Raw genomic sequence first — 22,159 nt, 5'->3', positions numbered from 1 at the left:
GGCGCTTTTTTCGGTTCCGAAGGGTTCGCTTAGCGGTTAGCGGTTATCCCCCAGGTGAGCCTTCATTCGTATGTAGAAAAGTTACAAAGTAATTCTGGGTACTCAAATCACTTTTTACATTTTGCCCACGGGTTTTACTATGATACTCAAGTGTTGAAAGTAACGCACATTTTGTTTGAAATTTCGGAAGTCCGATCGTAAGGGGTCGCTTTTTTGCGGTTACCGAAGGGTTCGCTTAGCGGTTAGCGGTTATCCCCCAGGTGAGCTTTCATTCGTATGTAGAAAAGTTACAAAGTAATTTAGGGTACTCAAATCACTTTTTACCTTTTGCCCACGGGTTTTACTATGATATTCAAGTGTTGAAAGTAACGCACATTATGTTTGAAATTTCGGAAGTCCGATCGTAAGGGGTCGCTTTTTTGCGGTTACCGAAGGGTTCGCTTAACGGTTATCGGTTATCCCCCAGGTGAGCCTTCATTCGTATGTAGAAAAGTATGTATTGTTAAAAAGGTTGCATAGCAAGGAATCGAAAGGTGCAAACCGCAAAATTTTCGGATACTTCCTTCTCGAGATATTCTTGACTATACGGGCTCTGTTTAGGCGCAACCGCTAGCCCCTTCTTCTAAACACCGCCGGTCACGACATGGCACCGGGTAGGGGGTGACTTAATGGCGCGACTGTAGCTTAGACTTTAAGTTCCGGCCCGGCAAACTTTGTATGGTTGGAAAGGTTGCACAGCAAGGAATCGACAGGTGCAAACCGCAAAATTTTCGAATACTTCCTTCTCGAGATATTCTTGACTATACGGGCTCTGTTTAGGCGCAACCGCTAGCCCCTTCTTCTAAACACCGCCGGTCACGGCACCGGATGGGGGGTGACTTAATGGCGCGACTGTAGCTTAGACTTTAAGTTCCGGCCCGGCAAACTTGGTATGGTTGGAAAGGTTGCATAGCAAACAATCGAAAGGTGCAAACCGCAAAATTTTCGGATACTTCCTTCTCGAGATATTCTTGACTATACGGGCTCTGTTTAGGCGCAACCGCTAGCCCCTTCTTCTAAACACCGCCGGTCACGGCATGGCACCGGGTAGGGGGTGACTTAATGGCGCGACTGTAGCTTAGACTTTAAGTTCCGGCCCGGTAAACTTGGTATGGTTGGAAAGGTTGCATAGCAAGGAATCGAAAGGTGCAAACCGCAAAATTTTCGGATACTTCCTTCTCGAGATATTTTTGACTATACGGGCTCTGTTTAGGCGCAACCGCTAGCCCCTTCTTCTAAACACCGCCGGTCACGGCACCGGGTGGGGCGTGACTTAATGGCGCGACTGTAGCTTAGACTTTAACTTCCGGCCCGGCAAACTTGGTATGGTTGGAAAGGTTGCATAGCAAACAATCGAAAGGTGCAAACCGCAAAATTTTCGGATACTTCCTTCTCGAGATATTCTTGACTATACGGGCTCTGTTTAGGCGCAACCGCTAGCCCCTTCTTCTAAACACCGCCGGTCACGGCATGGCACCGGGTAGGTGGTGACTTAATGGCGCGACTGTAGCTTAGACTTTAAGTTCCGGCCAGTAGTATATAGTCAGCACGCTGACTATCATTATTCAGGCGGTGCAAGGTGGTGCAGGTCAAAGGTCACACGCTGACTATCATTATTCAGGCGGTGCAGGTCAAAGGTCAGATATTATTTATTCAGGCGCAGGTCAGAGGTCAGATATAATTTATTCAGGCGCAGGTCAGGGGTCAGATATAATTTATTCAGGCGCAGGTCAGGGGTCAGATATCATTTATTCAAGCGCTGGTCATGGGTCAGAGGTCACATATCATTAATTCAGGTGGAGCAGGTCAGGGGTCAGATATCAAATATTCAGGCGGAGAAAGGTAACTATGACAACCGCCACGCCCCCAAATGAACCTCCCCCTCCCCATTTGTAAAAGACATGTCCTTATTTGGCCTGGTTCTAAGTCTCTATCGTATAAGATAAAGATGACAATGACCGTTTGATTTTTTCCGTTCTTTTATTCTGTACTTTCAAAAGTCAGCATCCAGCGTGAACTTCTGCTGTTCAGAGGAGGACATAACCCCCATCTTCTGGTACTCTCCCACCTTTTTCTCAAAGAAGTTGGTCTTTCCCTCCAGAGAAATGTTCTCCATGAAGTCAAAGGGGTTCTCGCTGTTGTAAAGCTTACTGCACATGAGTTCGCCCAGCAGCCTATCCGCGACAAACTCGATGTACTGTTTCATCAGGTCTTGATTCATCCCAATCAGCCTCACGGGAAGAGCTTCCGTCAGGAACTCTTGCTCAATCTTAACAGCATCGTCAATAATCTGGTGAATGCGCTCCTCACTAGGCTTATTGATCAGATAGCTGACCATAAGACAGGCAAAGTCGGCGTGTAGACCCTCGTCTCTACTGATCAGCTCATTAGAGAAAGTCAGCCCCGGCATAAGTCCTCTTTTCCTTAACCAGAAAATTGCTGCGAAGGCCCCGGAGAAAAATATCCCTTCCACAGCGGCAAACGCAACCACACGATCCCCAAAAGTGCTTTTCTCGTCTCCGGTCCACTTTAGAGCCCAGTCAGCCTTCTTCTTTACACAAGGTATGGTCTCAATGGCACTGAACAGATGCTCTCTTTCATGCGGATCCTTCACGTAGGTGTCGATTAAGAGGCTGTACATTTCAGAATGGATGTTCTCAATGGCAATCTGGAAGCCATAGAAGCACCTCACCTCAGGCACCTGCACCTCTTTGGTGAATCTCTCAACCAGATTTTCATTCACGATACCGTCACTAGCTGCAAAGAATGCCAGGACGTGTTTGATGAAGTGTTTTTCGTTGTCATTCAGACTCTCCCAATGCTCTAAGTCCTTAGAGATGTCAACTTCCTCCGTTGTCCAGAATGATGCTACGGCCTTCTTGTACATGCGCCAGATGTCGTGGTACTGGATGGGAAAAATGACGAAGCGTCTGGAGTTTTCACGCAGTAGGGGCTCACACTGCTTCTCTCGGTCTACAGAGACCTTAAGTACGGACAGCTGGTTAGACTTCGGTGGCTGCGCTGGAAGCATCTTGCGGCGGTTCTGTTAGCAGAACGAAACGTTCGAGAGGAAGACCTTTTATCTTGTCTGTCACCATATATTTGCATATTTACATTTGCATCAGACGAGTCGGTACTCTGATTGGTCCAGATATACGGAGTTTAGGGGATATGTAATTCCTTAGCTCAAGTCGGGGTGAAACAGAGGTCAGGCTGAACTTTTGACCCACCAAGGTAACTATGACAACCCGTCCTATTGTTCCCCGCTGGCCGCGGAACCTAGTTGCCCGCGCTGTCGCCGCTGAACAACGCCAGATGGCCCCATTGTTCTTGTGTGGGTAGGAAACAATAGACACACGGCTGGCTTGGACAGACCTAACGGTAACCTTCAAGGAGAGGTCGTACAGAGAAATACAGTGACCACCCTGCATGTTGTACCAATTAAGGAGCTTTTATCAGTAAGCGCTGGCCGGACACTGCGTTTGCCGTACATACATGGTCAGCCCTAACTTTTTGGAACCGAGGAGGTAAGGAAGAAACGCAAAACCTTTATCAACAACTTGAAAAGGGTTCTTGGCCAAACGTTACGTGGGCTAAAGTGCGCCCGTTTTCAAATGCAAATCGGCCTCTGGCCCCTAGTTGACCTCGCTGGCCCGGCCCTTGGTGGCCGCGCTGAGGAACGCCAGATGGCCCATTGTTCTTCGCTGCCAGCAAGGAGGTTGAAAGAGGGAAAGGAGTCGGCTCATAATTTGTCCCTTTTCAACCATCTTCGACTCACTTGTGAAAAAAACATTAACATTGGGGTGCGAATTGGTCTTGATTTACATACACCCAGCCGACTATCGGCATTGTTTTCATTGTTCACTCTATTATAAATGACAACAGCATGAATGATGGCCGGGCAACAAGAACAATAGAGTAACTTTGGGGAAGATTTTCAAAAGTTGAGAGTTGTAGATAGAAGAACAGCAACAACGCTCTTTGCTTTATTATTATATTATAAAGATGCCGATAGCACGGAAATCAAGCAAGCCCCAAGACGGAGGATCTCCGACGCACGACAGGCTTGAAACTTGCAGTCAAACAAGCGGGACTGTTGCATTATGTTTTCAAGCCTACGAATACGGTGGCTGGCTAAATGAGATGGAAGGAATCATGATAAAGTCTGTGATAAAAACATCCGAGAAAAATTATTAACTCTTTCTTGAAAATAATTCAAAAATAAGAATTTATCTAGAGGCATGTTGTCCAGCTTGTCGAGAAAACTAGCCTCTCAAAATTCGCCTCGCAAGGAGATTTATTTGATGCCCCAACTTCACCCTTTGCACCAGACCATCCATGGAGACCTTATCAAGCTCAACTTTGATACAGAAAAAGAAGGCTAAGACCCCAGGAAAAATCGTAAGTGCCCACCGCCAAAAAATACATGAATGGAACGACAAAGACCTGTATAATACGTAAAAACCTCAAGTTTATTTTGGAAAAGTGCTATATGTTTGTAATAAGAACATAAATCTATACATATTTCTCCATATTTCTAAGGCCAAAAAAATGACATAAGTCCAAAGAAATGGCTGTAAACAAACCCATGTTCGTCGTAGAAAGGAAAACAAACTATCGCCATGATCGCCATGTTGTTTTCTTTCGAATGCCGATTTCTGCGCAGCTCTACTGCGCAATCCAAATAAGGAAATTGTCGGAAACCGAAGGGGCTTCGACTTCTAATCGGGCCGGCCTCGGTCCCTGCCGCTGCCCTGACGTCATGACTGGCTCATTATGCGGCTTTTATGGGGAGTCAAACATGGTTACAAAGGACTGCCGCCGGCCACCCTGAACAATGGGACACAGCAGGGTTTAACAGGGCAAAACAAAGGCCGCGGCAAGGTGCTAATTATGAGCCGACTCCTTTCCCTCTTTCAACCTCCTTGCTGCCAGCAAACAATAGACGGATTGGTCACCGCGGCTTTGTGTGCACATGGCTTGGAACAGAAGCAATTCTGCCACTTGGAGTCAGGCCCGTGCGGAGTCAGGCCGTACAGTGAGCGTCCCACACGTTCTGAGCAGCTACAAGACAACAGAGAACGGTGCTGTCTGGACACTGCGTTGTACGTACATACATGGCCAGCCCTAACTCATAGGAACGGAGGAGGCAAGAAGGAAACGAAAAAAAACTTTATTAACAATTTGAACAGGGTTCTTGGCCAAACATTACGTGGGCTGAAGTGGGCCCGTTTTCAAATGCAAATTGGCCTCTGGAGTCGTCGCCCCTGCTTGGTGTACACACGGCTGGGAACAGAACCAACTCTGCCGCTTGGAGAGGGCCGTGCGGACAAATACAGTTACCACCACACGCGTGCTGAGCCGACAAGACAACTGTGAATTAAGCGCTGGCCGGACACAACGTTATCGGACATACATGGCCAGCCCTAACTCCTGGGAATCGAGGAGGTAAGAAGAAAACGAAAAACCTTTATTAACAAGCTGAACAGGGTTCTTGGCCAAACGTTACGTGGGCTGAAGTGGGCCCGTTTTGAAATGCAAATTGGCCTCTAGCCCAAAGTTGACCCTGCTGCTGAAGAACGCCAGATGGCCCATTGTTATTCGCCGCCAGGAGACAATAGACGGAGTCGTCGCCCAAGCAAGTTGTCCTGCCTGCCGGCTTCGTTCCGCCTCGCCGACTGGATGTGGGCGGAAGTGGCCCGTTTTGTTATGCAAATGACCATCTGCTCTACGTGAACGGACATACCCTTATTTGGATTTTTCATCATAAAAAGGCCACGGCCGAGGTACCGGGCGGTAGTTACCAGCCTGGGGTCACCCTGAACTGTGCTCCGATTCTGTCGTGGCACCTACTTGAATGACCGCAGTACCGCTACAGACGGATCGTCTCTTTCTTTCGGTAAGTGGAAAAACTTCTCCGCTACCAAAACAAGTATTACCCACCGACAACAACGGTTGTTCGTTTACAAAAGAGCACCGATACAATAGAAGCCCTTTCTTTGTTTGTCATGGAATACTGATGAGTGTGCGGTCGTCGCTAACAGAAGCACTGGAGTATTGTACAAATTCAGCTTTTCAAACAAAGATTTGTATGTTCTTTCAGAACCCACCAATGATCAAGAGTACAGTCTACTAGTCATGGCGTTTACTTGTGATACATGCGGAAAAACCTTTGCCCAAAAACGAAGTCTCACCCGTCACCAAAAGTCGCACGACACCACGACCTACCTCTGCGAGATCTGCGACAAAACCTATAACCGTCTCGACAGTTTTAGGCGTCATCAAAAGCAGCACGACCCGACCGCACCCACGCACGAGTGCGATTTTTGCGGCAAAAAGTTTCCTAGACGGGATAACCTACTGCAACATCGGCGGCTGCACGATAAACCCAAGCCGGCCCCCACGTTCTGGTGCCGGCCGTGTAACGTGGCGTTTGACACGGCCCATGCCCTGCAGGCGCACCGAGAAGCTGCACACCCCGTGGCGTCTACCTCCCGTCCACGGAAAAGGGTTTCCTCCGCAGACGGGGCCGGGCCCAAAGCGAAACGACGCCACATCCAACCCGCAGGAGACGACGACGCATTTCCTTTTGAGGAAGATCCGGAGGACGTATCGGAAGAGCTGATTCCCCAGCACGAAGACGGGGCCGTTCAGAATCTGTACCGGCAGAAATGGTCTATGATCAGGACGCAGTTCAAGCGGGGACAAAACATCCAGGACACGTACAACTTTCGACTGGAGTCCGAAAATCCTAGCGATCTGGCCGACAACGTATGGGCCATCTTTGGCGACCAGCAAACCGTCTTTAAGATCAACCTATCGTTCGGGTTCATCCTCCAGGACGGGGAAACGGGGGCACTGCGATATTTTTACCCATGTGAAAATAATAACGGCTTTTTACCAGAACCTGTCCAAGTGGAAAACGAGGATGGTATCCGACGGTTCCTGGACAAGATCGAAGAGGTCGATCACATGGAGAAGGCGCGACAGGAGCGCCCCAACAGTAAGTCCGTCCTTCAGAAGATGGTGAACGTCATGTTTTACGTGAACAAAATCAAGGACCACCCGATCGGTGCCGCCGGGACGCTGACAGACTACATCAGGAACAGCAGGTCCATCATCGCCCTACTTAGCGGACCGCACGGCCCGTACACGGACAAGCTCTGCTTTTTCCGGTGCCTGGCACTCCATCGGCAATGCGATCGCACCAAACTGGAAAGGACGACCAAGAGCCTCTTCAACGAGTACCTGACGTGGGTGGGTAAGACGCCCAGGCAGTTCAAAGGCGTGTCCCTCAAGCACCTGGAGGACATAGAGAAATTGTTTGAGGTCGACGTGTACGTCTATGCTCTACAGCCCAATCGCGATGAAGACGCCGAAGATGACGATTTCTTTGCGGAGTTGGTGAGACGTCCCCTGTCTACGCACAACAACACGATGTACCTGAATCTCTGCGAGCAACATTACAGTTACATTAAAGATTTTAAGACTTACGCCAAGTCGTACGCGTGTCCGCAATGCGGAAAGAGGTGGACGCGCCGCGGCAATTGCGAAGCCCACATTCGCACGTGCGACGGTAAGGTGACCAAGGTGTATCCGGGGGGCGCCTACCATCTACCGCAGACCATCTTTGAAAAGCTGCAGGACGAAGGGATCGTCGTCCCCGAAGAAGATCGTTACTATCCCTACCGCGCCTGCTTCGATATAGAATGTCTTCTAAAACCACTGACTGATCAAAAGACGGACAAGATGACGTGGGAGGCGGCGCACGAACTATTGAGCGTGAGCGTCTGCTCAAACGTCCCTGAATACACCGACCCAGAATGTTTCGTGTCCGAAGGCGACCCGACAAAAGTGGCTGAAGACTTGTTGAATTTCCTGCAGCAAATCAGTCGTAAAGCGTACTCCCTTCTGTCGGAAAAGTTCCTCTCGGTGTCGCTCAAGATGGGAGAAATTCGGCAAAGGGATTTGGAAAAAGAGGAAGAAGAAGAAGAGGAAACAGAAGGAGAATCCCCGCAAGACAAGGTAAAGCGAAAAGAAAAGCGCATGAAAGAACATTACATGACAAAAATGATGGAGGAACTGAGCAAGTACATGAGTCAGCTGGTGGTCCTTAGTTTCAACGGCGGGAAGTATGACCTGAACGCCATCAAAAAAGTGTTCCTCCCGCTGCTGTTGCGATCGACCAGCAAACTCCGACCCATCAAGAAGAACAACACGTACATGTCCATTGAAACGGACGACCTGAAATTCCTGGATCTCATCAATTATGTGGCTCCGGGCTTCTCCTACTCTATCCTGCTGAAGGCGTACGGATGCCAGGAGACCAAGGGATTCTTCCCGTACGAATGGATGGACAGCTTGGACAAGTTAGATGACACGCAGCTACCACCACGAGCCGCCTTCCATAGCAACCTGCGACAGTCCGACATCTCGGAGGAGGATTATCTGTACTGTCAGCGGGTGTGGGAAGAGCAGGGCATGACGACGATGAGGGACTTTCTAATATGGTACAACAACAAGGACGTTAGCCCCATGGTGGAAGCCGTGCAGAAGATGACAGAGTTCTACCAGGACAAGGGTATAGACATGTTTAAGGACGGTATTAGCGTCCCGGGTCTGACACTTAAGTACCTCTTCATGAACCTGCCGCACGATACTTACTTTACTCTTCCAGACAATGAGGAGGTGTACAGATTGTATAAAGACAACATAGTGGGGGGACCCAGCATCATCTTTCATAGGTACCACGAGAAGGGCAAGACCTACATCAGGGCCGACGAGATGACATTGTCGGGCAGGGAACCGAAACCTTGTCAAAAGGTCATTGGCTACGACGCGAATGCGTTATATTTGTGGGCCCTGATGCAGGACATGCCCTCCGGCCATTACATTCGGCGGCGGGAAGACACGGGGTTCGAAAGAGAATATTCTACACCTCAGTGGGGACGAATGGCCGTCGACTGGTTAGACTGGCTGGCCCAAGAGCGGAACCTCGTCATTCGCCACAAATTCAATAGCACAGAGAAGCGCATCGGTTCACGTCGAATTCCGGTGGACGGTTTCTGTTCCGACACCGGGGAAATCTTTCAGTTTCACGGTTGCTATTGGCACGGTCACCGCTGTCCCTTGACCAAAGGCCAATTCTTCAACGATCGTCGCGGCAAGTCTTTCGCGACTTTGCGGGCGGAAACGGCCCAAATTACCGAGTACCTGCGGGTGTGTGGGTATACGGTCATCGAGATGAGGGAGTGTCAGTGGAGAAACTTGGTAAGAGCCGACGTCCGATTGGCGTCTTTCTTGGAAGGCCGCAAGACTCCCACCGAACATCTTCCCGACATGACCGGTGAACGCGTCCTCCAGGCTGTTCGCTCGAAGGAGTTGTTTGGAGCGGTGGAATGCGACATCGAGGTCCCCGCGGATCTCAAGTCGCGCTTCGCCGAAATGCCTCCGATATTTAAGAACGTCGAGATCTCCATCGACGACATTGGCGAGCACATGAAGGAGTACGCCGAGAAGCATCGCATTATGTCCAAACCCAGGCGATCGCTCATCGGTAGTATGTTCGGTCAAAAGATCCTCTTGGCTTCGCCCTTGCTCAACTGGTATCTCGACCACGGCTTGAAGGTCACTCGCATCTACCAGGTGATGGAGTACAGACCCAAACCCAGTTTTAAAGCTTTCGGAGATGCCGTTAGCGATGCGAGACGTAAAGGTGACGAGGACAAAACCAAGAAGATCATCGCCGACACCATGAAGCTGATCGGTAATTCTGGCTACGGCAAGACGGTCACCAACAAAGAAAAACAAACAGACGTCGAGTATTGCCAAGACGTCGTGACCGCCACTCGAAAGATCAACACTTCGCGGTTTCGGCATCTGATCGTGGTCAACGACGACAATTTCTTTGAAATTGAGTCGGCGAAGCGCACCATCAAGTTTAACCTTCCCATGCAAATTGGCTTCTTCGTATACCAATATGCCAAATTACGTATGCTTGCCTTTTACTACGACTTCATGTTAAAGTTCGTGGACGTGTCCGATTTCCAGTACTGTGAAATGGACACGGACTCTGCTTATATCGCCATCTCGGCGGACAAGCTGGAGGACGTGATCAAACCGGACATGCGGGAGTCGTACAACCGCGAGAAATCTGACTGGTTCCCCCGGACAGACACCAAACAGAACGCGGCTTACGACAAGCGCACTCCCGGGTTGTTCAAGGAAGAATGGTCCGGGAGCGGTATAGTCGGCCTGTGCAGTAAAACGTATTACTGTTTCGGCGGAGATGAAGCGAATGAGGACAAGTTCAGTTGCAAAGGGGTGAGCAAACGGTGTAACGTCATCAACCACCTCAAGTACCTGAACGTCTTGCAGACCAAGAAAAGCGGGCAGGGCATCAACAAAGGGTTTCGCGTGCACGACAACGAAATACACACGTACACGCAAACCCGTGATGCCTTTTCGTACTTTTATCCTAAACGAAAGGTAAAGAATGACCGGGTCACCACTCTCCCTCTCGATATTTAGAGCGGCTATTGTGTCATATATTGCGCATAGATGTATATTGTAAATCAATCGTGTGATGATGACATGCTGCTGCCATGACTCGCCTCTGTAGTAGATAGATAAATAGTGCTGCTGGGCAGAGTTGACGTCATTTGCGGGTATGGATGCGAGAATACACCATCCATGTCGGATGGTTCTAGCGGGCTGTTCTGGGTCTGGGAAATCTTTTTTTGCTCAAAAACTACTGACGACGGGAGCCAGTTGGATTGATCCCGGTCCCTTTCAACACGTGGTGTGGTGTTATTCGGAGTTTCAGGACAAGCTGCACCGCGAGCTGACTTCGAAACTTGGTTCAAAAGTTCAATTCGTAGAAGGCCTTCCCAACAATTGGAATGACGTCATTAAGCCGTCATGCCGAAACGCGCTCGTGATTGATGATCTCATGATTGAGTCGGCCAAGGACACGGATCAACGGGTTACGAAATTGTTTACCCGAGCCAGCCGTCATCGTGACTTGTCGGTGATTTTTCTCGTTCAGAATTTGTTCTTTCAAGGCCTGAGAACCATTTCTCTAAACTCCAGTTACATCGTCCTGTTCAAATCGCCAAGGGATCAAAGCATGATCACCACGTTAGCTCGGCAAATGTACCCGGGACACAGTAAATTTCTTCGAGAGTGTTACGAGGACGCCGTGAATAAGACGACGTACGGACATCTCTTCCTTGACCTCCATCCCGAAACGCCCCAGGACCTGCGCGTGAGAACCAACATGCTGACGCCACAACCCCAAGTGTACCTGAGAAAGTGATAAAACGTTCCGTTCGTCCACACCGCGGTCTCATTTTGCCGAAGATGTCGAAGAGGTTACATCGTCACGCCGATTGTCTCCGGGTGTTGAGCAAGGCCAACCCGAAATTGCGAAAAGCCATCCTGTCGTCCGCCCCTAACGATCTCTTGAAATCGATTTGTGACTGCACGCACAACGTCTTGAAGGGCAACGTTCGTCTCACACCTGCCCAGAAGAAAGGTCTGGCTCGGCACAAAGCTACTCTGCGTCAGCTTGGCGATAAGAAGGTTCCCCTGACCAAGAAAAGGCAGACGTTGATCCAGAAGGGTGGGTTCCTGTCTCTTCTACTCAGTCCTATTATTTCTGCAATTAGCTCCTTATTTGGAGGTGGACGGAAGTAACGTCGCTCTGTCGTCATGGAACATAGCAGAAAGATGGCACTCGTGCCGCAAGAATTACTCTCAACGATTCAGGCTAAGCAACAAGAACAGACGTCTCCCCTGGTCAAGACCGCCGTTACCTTGGACGAGGAAATGAAGTCGGTGATGGAACGGCCCGATCTTCCGGACGACGAGAAAGCTACCTTGTACCAACAACTCTTGCAGCGTTATCTGACGTACAGAGATAAGCGTCACACAGAGCCAGTCACGGTGAGGGTGTTGTCCTCACCTACTACCGTCACCAACACCGCTACCACAGACAGCAACACGGATGGAAAGTCTCCCAGCTCCCCCGCATCCAGTGGTAAAGAAGACCAGAGCATACTGGAGGCCTTTCCCAAGACCATGAAAGCTCGCGCACGACAGATGCTCAACGTCATCAAACACAAAGGCGGAGACATCATCGGTTATAACGATCAGGGACAGTTGCTCTACAACAAACAAGTGGTCCCAGGTTCAAATGTGTCCGACTTGATTAGAGACGCGATGCAAAAGAGACAAGGGTTCAATCCCACCGGCTGGCAATCTTTTGCCAGGGGACTGGCACGCATCAATGCGCCGGAAGCCGCTATCAGGCACCCGACCCGGCTATCCGTGATCCAACGTCACAAGAGCCGCACCGCCCGTGGTGAAGATCTTTCTGACGGAGAGAGCGAAGACGTCATCCCAACACCCCAACCCAAGCGACGTCGTGTTGTCGCTCAAAGGCTCCCAGGGAAGAAGCGGAAAGTTGGCAGTGCAGGCACTACTCCGTCTACCAAACGGAGCTTCTCTGAAATGTCGTGGACTTAACAGCGTTAACAAATAAAGTTTCCCGTGATTCAGACACGGGTCTAGATATAGAATGCGTTTCCATTTATTTGTTTCTGCGAGTGTATGTGTATGATTGTGTGTATGATTGTGTGTGCGATTGTGTGTGAGCGTTCACAATTAAAGTTTCCCGTGATGCGGACACGGGCTTAGATATAGAATGGTTTTCCGTTTATTTGTTTCTGTGAGTGTATGTGTACGATTGTGTGTGAGCGTTCACAATTAAAGTTTCCCGTGATGCGGACACGGGCCTAGATATAGACTGGGTTTACATTTATTCGTTTCTGCGAGTGTATGTGTGTGATTGTGTGTGTGATTGTGTGTGCGATTGTGTGTGAGCGTTCACAATTAAAGTTTCCCGTGATGCGGACACGGGCCTAGATGTAGACTGTGTTTACATTTATTTGTTTCTGCGAGTGTATGTGTATGATTGTGTGTGCGATTGTGTGTGCGGAAAAAGAGAACACGTTATGACCGATATACGTTTTCATGATATTTATTCATAACAACCTTCTACAGTCAATACTACACTCTAAAAGCTATATCATATGGTATACGGTTAACCATGCATACGTTAGTCGTTTAACGCTCGATCAAAGTCTTCAAGGGTTCTCGCTATCTGTCGCATGACAAGCTCAATGTCGACCACGGGAGCATCTATATCAAAATGCCGCTCTATAAACTCCGCTACGGATACATCGTTCAGTTCTAAGTCACTGCTAAACATATCGACTATGCTAGTCATTGGAATATTTCTGCATCTGTGCAAGAGGTAGAACAGGCAGTGATGCCCACAAGTGGTAGACAGTCTAGCTTGTATCTGGCGCTGGTTACGAATCCACGGAAGGCGCGTATTTCCCCGCAAAAATCTTAATATAGGGCGGGGATACAGACTAGGGGCACGGCCATAAGAATCAAAGAATTCGCCCCGTCCTTCCTCGTCAAAATAGATGGCCAGCCAATGCTGCCCGGGCTTATTGCTTGGGTCAGTATTAACGACGTAAGCGCTCGGATAGACCCGTACATGCCTCGGAAGCCGATCTGAAGCAAAGACTCCGCGGAGGTGAGGTGCCGTGTTCTTGTCGCTCCGTAAGACGGCGTACATCTGTCTCGTGTCCATCTCTAGTTGCTGTAGTCAAAGCTGATGTTTCTCTGCCTGTCAATCTCCAGGAGATTGTCGAATTCAGCGAGGACCACCGCCACCACTGTTTGATCTAAAGCCTGTGCAAAATGCAGCTCCAGGCGAAGGTTTCCCTGTCTGATTATGTTAAAATGGTCCCCACCGAGGCCGCAGAGGTCAGGACTTAGGTCGTAACACCACACCGTGAAGCCCTTGTCGTAGTCACTTCTCGCGATCTGGTTCCCGCTGTCTTGCCCTTGCTTGCCTGTCGTTCCAAACAAGTTCATGTACGATCTGACGAACTGTCCCTCGGCAAAGTTGGGTGTCAGCGCTTTGTGAGGCACCTCCTGCCCATTGACGCAGAGACTGATGTAGTTCAAGTTAAAGTGTTGAAAGTTAAAGGGGTTGGTACCGAACGACCCCTGGAAGGCTGCGTTGTCCACCAGAGCGATCGCCACGCGTTTGGGGACCTGTCCCAGGAACAGATTGTCGCTCGACACTGAATGGTTACCACGGGGAATTGTAAAAGGTTTTAACTGAACTCTCTTAAGGGCATACTTGGCCGTCTGCTTGTTGAGTTGACTTTCGATGGACAGCTGATAGGTGGGTAACAGGTTGACCTTTCTCAGAAAGACGGCAGCCTCCGTGATGACAATTTTGAACTGATCCCCAGGCGACATCAGACAGAATTGATGTTTCGATCGGTGCAGCTTGATTTTAACGTCGACTTTGCTGAGCAAAAAGCGATCTTGATGAAACAGATCGACGTGTAGGGGTCCTATGAGGTCCACTTCGCGACTGTTGCGGGTCATGTTGGCACGCTTCACCAATCCTTCGTTCGCCACTGCGCCCTGATCTGTTGGGTAGGGGTCGACCAAGTGAAGTCGTCCCGGCGTGTCTTGATAGAAAAGTTCGGATGTCAGCTGCGATTGCTTTGCTTCAGACCCATAGTTTAGCAGCGTCTCCAGGTAAGCACGATATGGATAGCAATTAGTGGAATCCGTTATGTCCTTGCCAGCGACCGTGACTGTGACTTGCGAGAAGAGCGATTGAAGAAACAGGTTTACCGGGCCTACCTTGGCGTTGTCCGGCAGGTCGTTGCCGTTAGGGAGAACGATCTTGGCTTTCACGTACAATTTCGTCTGGGAAAGGTCCGTAAATTCCTCCCCCGCTCCAGGAATGTCAAATTCTATCGGGGAAGACTCGGCGAGACTGGCCACCGGATGATACTCTACCCATCTACCGTCCGTTATGGTCGTCTGAGTTGGCGGTACCTCAAACAGATCCAATTCTGATTTGGTGCAGGAACACGACAGGGGATGAATGTGGGCCATGACGTTTAGATCTTGACTAGTTGAAGATATCGGGAGAGGTACGTCCGCGCTGTGCACCGACTCTCTTGCGACTGACTGCACGAGGTCTCGTTCCACGTTTTAATGGCTTCTTTCCTCTGCCCGCCCCTCGTCCTTTGTTTTGCCCCACCGGTGCAGGCGGTGCACGCACCCTGGCTCTTTTCTGCCCAGACATCAGACGTTGTCCAAACTCGCCGGCTCTACGTTTGGCAGCTCGTTTGACCCCTTGACCATTCAAGACATCATGAGCTAAATCCATACCGCTCCTTAGAGCCTGTCTTCCCACATTTTGGGCCCCTCGTTTCAGTAGGGGTACGGCGGATCTGAGCAAACCGCGAAAGATCCCTCCCAACCCGTAACCACGCTGCATAGACCGTCCGTAATACACCGGCAACTGTCCTCCTCGCTGTCCCGTCATATCTAGGAAAAGTAGGAAGACCGCCTCTGTCTGAAGTGAAGTGTTACGATCACTCGCCCTTGCACAAATGGCACGGGTTCGCCGAGGTCGTTCCTTATATCGATTTCAATCGTCTCGAATCGTTTCCTGGCTAGTGGTATGTAGTGAGGCGTGGGGATAGGGTGATCGACGATGTCCCCGTCTTGTCCCTCGATTTTGACGATTCTCAGCAGAGGGACCTTCTGTCCGCCCACCGGACGATGCTGCACGACATCCCCGTACACGTACAAGGAGTGAAAGCCCAGGTTAGGGTCGGCTGGACGTGGTGCCTGTACCCAGCTACCGTATATGGCACCTTTTACTCCCCATCCCAGTTTTTCGGCCAATGACCCCGTCAGATAAGTCTTCATTGTCGTCGAATTTTGCGCCATGGGAGGCAGGACCATGGTCACTCTTTTCGTGATGCTGTCATAAGCAAACATGTCGTGTTGCTTGAAGAGGCTAGGGTAACGTATGGAAGCGGCTTCGTTGAGGCTTTTCAAGAGATGCAAAACGTCCTTGTAGTGCCCCGCGGAGATTTTGACGATCTCGTATTCCCGACCACTCCCTTCATCTTTTTCGTCCACCATGTAATACACCAACGTGTTTTCGCCTTCCCGAACGTTCAGCCAGCTGTGAGGATATTGTATCTCAACGAGACCCACCTCCCACTCTCCCGACAGTTCTACGGGCTGAGCCAGTTTGGTCCGATAATTCGTGACCGTGTTTTCTTGAAAGACGTCCATACTTCCGTCGCTGGGGAGAGTGACGTAAAACGAATTGGCCATGGCGAGGTACGTCTGAGCAATGCCCGATGTGCGGGCGTGCATCGGTATTTATCATATGGGCACCATGTCCTCTTCTCTCACCCAGCTATTAAACTTGGCCGGATATCCTTTCCATTTCACAAAGAACTCCTTCTTTTTGCCTCGCCTTCTCGTGTCCAGGATGTCCTCTACTTGATAGACGTCGTCGTCTTGTTTCGTAACTTTCTGCAACTCCTTTTCGTAAAACGTCCCTCTCAAAACTTCTCCGTCGTAATCTCTTACGCGATAAACGGGAGGACGGCGGGCAATTTGTTCGGAGACGACAAAGATCTCTGTGGTCCAATTGGGCGTATAGCCCTTTTCCAGGCGCAGTTTAGATTTACTGATTCGAACCGAATCTCCGACTCGAAATTTAAACGACGGCGATTGTTTTCTCCCTTTCCGCGGTTTCGAGATGTCACCTTCTCCGTACAGGGTATGCCACACGAGCCCCTCGTTCTTCTCGTTCACTTCGATGGGAGCCATTTTGATGCTGCGGTGGTAGGAGCGGTTGTAGGACCAAACCAGGTCGCTCAGGACGTCGATGTATCGGTGCGTGTTCTTTGCAGTGAAATATTTCCACATTCTCGTCTTTAGCGTACGATTGAACCTTTCCACCACACTGGCTTTGGTTTCCACACTAAACGTCGTAAAGAATTTGATCCCTTCCTTCTTCAATAGAGACTGGACGTGTCGATTGAGAAACTCCGTACCTTGATCAGTTTGCAGGCACCTGGGCTTTTGCTCGTCCTCGGCTAGGATGGTTTGAAAGGCTTTCGCCAAGGTGGGGCCCGTCTTGTCTTTGATGGGAACGACCCACGCGTATTTTGAAAATACGTCTATGCAGGTCAGGAGATAGCGATACCCGTCATTATGCCGAGAGAGGGATGACATATCGGCGAGATCAGCCTGCCACTGGTCGTGTATTCCTCCGGTTATCACTCGATTCCTTTGAAAACGTCGTCTGATGGGTTTGTGCAAGGTGTGGGTGTCTTGAGAACGCAACCACGCTTCTACTTGTTTTCGGGTGACTCCGTACTTGTCTCGCACAGCTCGATGGAGCCGTCCCACTCCACCGTACCCTGCAGGATGTCTGGGGTCGTAGTAAACCCTGTGGAGGACGTCGTGCCATTCCTCGGCAGCATTGGTGGGGTAGGGCTTGCTTCCCCCTCTCGCCTTCCTTCTCCTCCTCCTTCCGGGATTCTTGGAAACCATCCCAAACCACGAAAGAACATAAATATTCGGCCTCCCATACACATGCACGCGCAATGAACGCGGTCCACTATCTCACAAAAGAGCTCGCCCAAGAACGCGATGTCGGGAAGACAACCCATGCGTGTTATTTGTGCCTCTCCAACTCTGAGACTGACTGTTTAGTTAGAACGCTAGCCCTTTTATACAGATACACCTACCTCTTTTGTGCACATGCGCCTCTCTCTCTCTCTCACACACACGCTTATTCAACGAACCTACAATAGCAATAACATGACACACACACGCACTTCAATGAGATCTTTGCCCATGTTTGTATCACAGGAAGTTTATTTTCGTGACAAATCACAGGTTCACTATTTTTTCAGGACTTTGCTGGTCAGCGATTTCTGCTCGAGGACGGTTTTCAGGACGGCATCGATCTTGTCTGCCTGTTCCTCCAGGGCATCCCACTGCTGCGTTGATAGGTTGAGCCCTTTCTTGCTCGGGAGGAGTTTGCCTTGATCCGCCTTCGGTCTGAAAAACTCTCGTAGACTCACGACCGCTTCCCCTCTGAACAGCTCCACGACGGCATATCGTTGGTTTCCGAGGTCGAATCGGCTGGGTGGGAACGTGCTCCCGTTGTACTTGTAGGATATGTGCATGGCTGAAAACCCGCAAGCCAGGAGCGCTGACGACACGCTGCTCATGTTGCGTTTGAGAGCGAGCCATTGCTCTGGGGCTAGAGCCAGCCCTTGTTTACCGGGCTTCCACACGTCTTTCTCGGGACAAGGTCGATAGAACCTCCGCACATTCACTAGCGGCATCCCCTTGAAACAGCCGACTGTAACAAATACGTCTTCGCCAATAGAGAACCTGGCTTCAACTCCGTCGTTGATAACCTCCGATGTCGGGGGTCGTTTAACGGTCGGTGCTGGCTTGGTGGCGGGCCAAGTGTCTGGTACGTCTCCAGTTGGCGGCGTCCGGGCTCCGTCATGACGGGGTGATGTCTGCGTCGCTGTGTCCGCCTGTGGAGGTTTAGAGAGCCCGGCGTACGCGGGTAGTGTCCTCCAATATTGGAGATCTTTCGGATAAATCACTGAGTCGTCCATGGCTCGTCGGGTTCTTGGTCGTCAGCGAGGCGGCGGAGATCCGTAGGTGCGCTAGCTCGCGGCGGGTCTGCCTTTATGAGGACCTCTTGTCCTGCCCCAACCAATTAGCGCGCAGCTCATCATCTCATGCAAATCAGCCATACACCGAGCGCTGACCAACCAGCGTACCGTTCGTGGGCGTGTTTTAACATGTTCGGGCGTGTTCAGTGCAAAAATTTACGTCACGATGATGCAAACGTGTGCAGTGAGAAGCCAACAGAGACACTGTACAACCGACGGGTACTTGTCGTGCCGCCGACGGACAAGCGATCCGTCCCATCCACGTTGGTGTAACAACCAGTTACCCACATAGTCGCAAATCAACGTTGCTAACTCGGCGTCGGTACTTCCTTCATACCGTTCGTGCGAGTTGACACATACGTCCACGGCGAAAGACATTGCGGTAACGAGTCGACCCCAGTGTAATCGTTCCTCTTGCAGTACTTTTTCGAGTACCCTTTTCAGCCCATCCCTCGCGTTGGGTACGTTATCCATGAAATTGTCTATAATCTTTTCATATTCCTGGTCCGCCGATATCATATCCACCCATTGTATCACTTTTACGTACGCCACCGAATTGGGGTGTCTGTAGTCAGGAAACAAGCCTGGGGCTTTGTGATATAGTAACTGACGAAAGACGTCTGTTGTTTGTGCTTTCAGCGCATCCATTAAAGACTGATCTCAGTAGATTTAACCGGTTGATTGACTTAGAGACTGAGAATCAGGCCAAATAAGGACATGGCTTTCATAATTGGGGAGGGGGAGGTTCATTTGGGGGCTTGGCGGTTGTCATAGTTACCTTTCTCCGCCTGAATATTTGATATCTGACCCCTGACCTGCTCCACCTGAATTAATGATGTGACCTCTGACCCATGACCAGCGCTTGAATAAATGATATCTGACCCCTGACCTGCGCCTGAATAAATTATATCTGACCCCTGACCTGCGCCTGAATAAATTATATCTGACCTCTGACCTGCGCCTGAATAAATAATATCTGACCTTTGACCTGCACCGCCTGAATAATGATAGTCAGCGTGTGACCTTTGACCTGCACCACCTTGCACCGCCTGAATAATGATAGTCAGCGTGCTGACTATATACTACTACTCCGGCCCGGCAAACTTGGTATGGTTGAAAAGGTTGCACAGCAAGGAATCGAAAGGTGCAAACCGCAAAATTTTCGGATACTTCCTTCTCGAGATATTCTTGACTATACGGGCTCTGTTTAGGCGCAACCGCTAGCCCCTTCTTCTAAACACCGCCGGTCACGGCACCGGGTGGGGCGTGACTTAATGGCGCGACTGTAGCTTAGACTTTAAGTTCCGGCCCGGCAAACATGGTATGATTGGAAAGGTTGCACAGCAAGGAATCGAAAGGTGCAAACCGCAAAATTTTCGGATACTTCCTTCTCGAGATATTCTTGACTATACGGGCTCTGTTTAGGCGCAACCGCTAGCCCCTTCTTCTAAACACCGCCGGTCACGGCATGGCACCGGGTAGGGGGTGACTTAATGGCGCGACTGTAGCTTAGACTTTAAGTTCCGGCCCGGCAAACTTGGTATGGTTGGAAAGGTTGCACAGCAAGGAATCGAAAGGTGCAAACCGCAAAATTTTCGAAAACTTCCTTCTCGAGATATTCTTGACTATACGGGCTCTGTTTAGGCGCAACCGCTAGCCCCTTCTTCTAAACACCGCCGGTCACGGCACCGGATGGGGGGTGACTTAATGGCGCGAATGTAGCTTGGACTTTAAGTTCCGGCCCGGCAAACTTGGTATGGTTGGAAAGGTTGCATAGCAAACAATGGAAAGGTGCAAACCGCAAAATTTTCGGATACTTCCTTCTCGAGTTATTCTTGACTATACGGGCTCTGTTTAGGCGCAACCGCTAGCCCCTTCTTCTAAACACCGCCGGTCACGGCATGGCACCGGGTAGGGGGTGACTTAATGGCGCGACTGTAGCTTAGACTTTAAGTTCCGGCCCGGCAAACTTGGTATGGTTGGAAAGGTTGCATAGCAAGGAATCGAAAGGTGCAAACCGCAAAATTTTCGGATACTTCCTTCTCGAGATATTTTTGACTATACGGGCTCTGTTTAGGCGCAACCGCTAGCCCCTTCTTCTAAACACCGCCGGTCACGGCACCGGGTGGGGCGTGACTTAATGGCGCGACTGTAGCTTAGACTTTAACTTCCGGCCCGGCAAACTTGGTATGGTTGGAAAGGTTGCATAGCAAGGAATCGAAAGGTGCAAACCGCAAAATTTTCGAATACTTCCTTCTCGAGATATTCTTGACTATACGGGCTCTGTTTAGGCGCAACCGCTAGCCCCTTCTTCTAAACACCGCCGGTCACGGAACCCAGGTAGGGGGTGACTTAATGGCGCGACTGTAGCTTAGACTTTAAGTTCCGGCCCGGCAAACTTGGTATGGTTGGAAAGGTTGCATAGCATGGAATCGAAAGGTGCAAACCGCAAAATTTTCGAATACTTCCTTCTCGAGATATTCTTGACTATACGGGCTCTGTTTAGGCGCAACCGCTAGCCCCTTCTTCTAAACACCGCCGGTCACGGCATGGCACCGGGTGGGGGGTGACTTAATGGCGCGAATGTAGCTTAGACTTTAAGTTCCGGCCCGGCAAACTTGGTATGGTTGGAAAAGTTGCACAGCAAGGAATCGAAAGGTGCAAACCGCAAAATATTCGGATACTTCCTTCTTGAGATATTCTTGACTATACGGGATCTGTTTAGGCGCAACCGCTAGCGCCTTCTTCTAAACACCGCCGGTCACGGCACCGGCTGGGGGGTGACTTAATGGCGCGACTGTAGCTTAGACTTTAACTTCCGGCCCGGCAAACTTGGTATGGTTGGAAAGGTTGCATAGCAAGGAATCGAAAGGTGCAAACCGCAAAATTTTCGAATACTTCCTTCTCGAGATATTCTTGACTATACGGGATCTGTTTAGGCGCAACCGCTAGCCCCTTCTTCTAAACACAGCCGGTCACGGAACCCGGGTAGAGGGTGACTTAATGGCGCGACTGTAGCTTAGACTTTAAGTTCCGGCCCGGCAAACTTGGTATGGTTGGAAAGGTTGCATAGCAAACAATCGAAAGGTGCAAACCGCAAAATTTTCGGATACTTCCTTCTCGAGATATTCTTGACTATACGGGCTCTGTTTAGGCGCAACCGCTAGCCCCTTCTTCTAAACACCGCCGGTCACGGCATGGCACCGGGTAGGTGGTGACTTAATGGCGCGACTGTAGCTTAGACTTTAAGTTCCGGCCCGGCAAACTTGGTATGGTTGGAAAGGTTGCATAGCAAGGAATCGAAAGGTGCAAACCGCAAAATTTTCGAATACTTCCTTCTCGAGATATTCTTGACTATACGGGATCTGTTTAGGCGCAACCGCTAGCCCCTTCTTCTAAACACCGCCGGTCACGGCATGGCACCGGGTAGGGGGTGACTTAATGGCGCGACTGTAGCTTAGACTTTAAGTTCCGGCCCGGCAAACTTGGTATGGTTG

The 22,159-nt window shown here is 50.1% G+C and overlaps 5 protein-coding genes across 5 annotated transcripts; 1 reads left to right on the top strand and 4 right to left on the bottom strand.

Moving 5' to 3' along the window:
- Positions 1 to 1,749: 1,749 nt before the first annotated feature.
- Positions 1,750 to 3,163, bottom strand: LOC118423321 (ribonucleoside-diphosphate reductase small chain-like). Its single transcript, XM_035831437.1, has one exon. It carries the CDS (start codon positions 3,068 to 3,070, stop codon positions 2,033 to 2,035), a length of 1,038 nt encoding a protein of 345 aa, XP_035687330.1. The 5' UTR covers positions 3,071 to 3,163; the 3' UTR covers positions 1,750 to 2,032.
- A 2,658-nt stretch (positions 3,164 to 5,821) lies between these two features.
- Positions 5,822 to 10,764, top strand: LOC118423281. Its single transcript, XM_035831372.1, has one exon. The coding sequence runs from the start codon at positions 6,178 to 6,180 to the stop codon at positions 10,567 to 10,569; it is 4,392 nt and encodes a 1,463-aa protein (XP_035687265.1). The 5' UTR covers positions 5,822 to 6,177; the 3' UTR covers positions 10,570 to 10,764.
- Positions 10,765 to 13,707: 2,943 nt separating this feature from the next.
- On the bottom strand, positions 13,708 to 15,039 carry LOC118422222 (uncharacterized protein F54H12.2-like). Its single transcript, XM_035829738.1, has one exon. It carries the CDS (start codon positions 15,037 to 15,039, stop codon positions 13,708 to 13,710), a length of 1,332 nt encoding a protein of 443 aa, XP_035685631.1.
- A 1,293-nt stretch (positions 15,040 to 16,332) lies between these two features.
- On the bottom strand, positions 16,333 to 17,514 carry LOC118422221. The gene has a single exon (XM_035829737.1). It carries the CDS (start codon positions 17,512 to 17,514, stop codon positions 16,333 to 16,335), a length of 1,182 nt encoding a protein of 393 aa, XP_035685630.1.
- A 353-nt stretch (positions 17,515 to 17,867) lies between these two features.
- Positions 17,868 to 18,602, bottom strand: LOC118422220. Its single transcript, XM_035829736.1, has one exon. It carries the CDS (start codon positions 18,600 to 18,602, stop codon positions 17,868 to 17,870), a length of 735 nt encoding a protein of 244 aa, XP_035685629.1.
- Positions 18,603 to 22,159: the final 3,557 nt, after the last annotated feature.

Source organism: Branchiostoma floridae, chromosome 9 (genome assembly GCF_000003815.2).
Source record: "Branchiostoma floridae strain S238N-H82 chromosome 9, Bfl_VNyyK, whole genome shotgun sequence".
Taxonomy (NCBI): domain Eukaryota; kingdom Metazoa; phylum Chordata; class Leptocardii; order Amphioxiformes; family Branchiostomatidae; genus Branchiostoma; species Branchiostoma floridae.
This window is presented reverse-complemented; position numbering and strand designations above follow the sequence as displayed.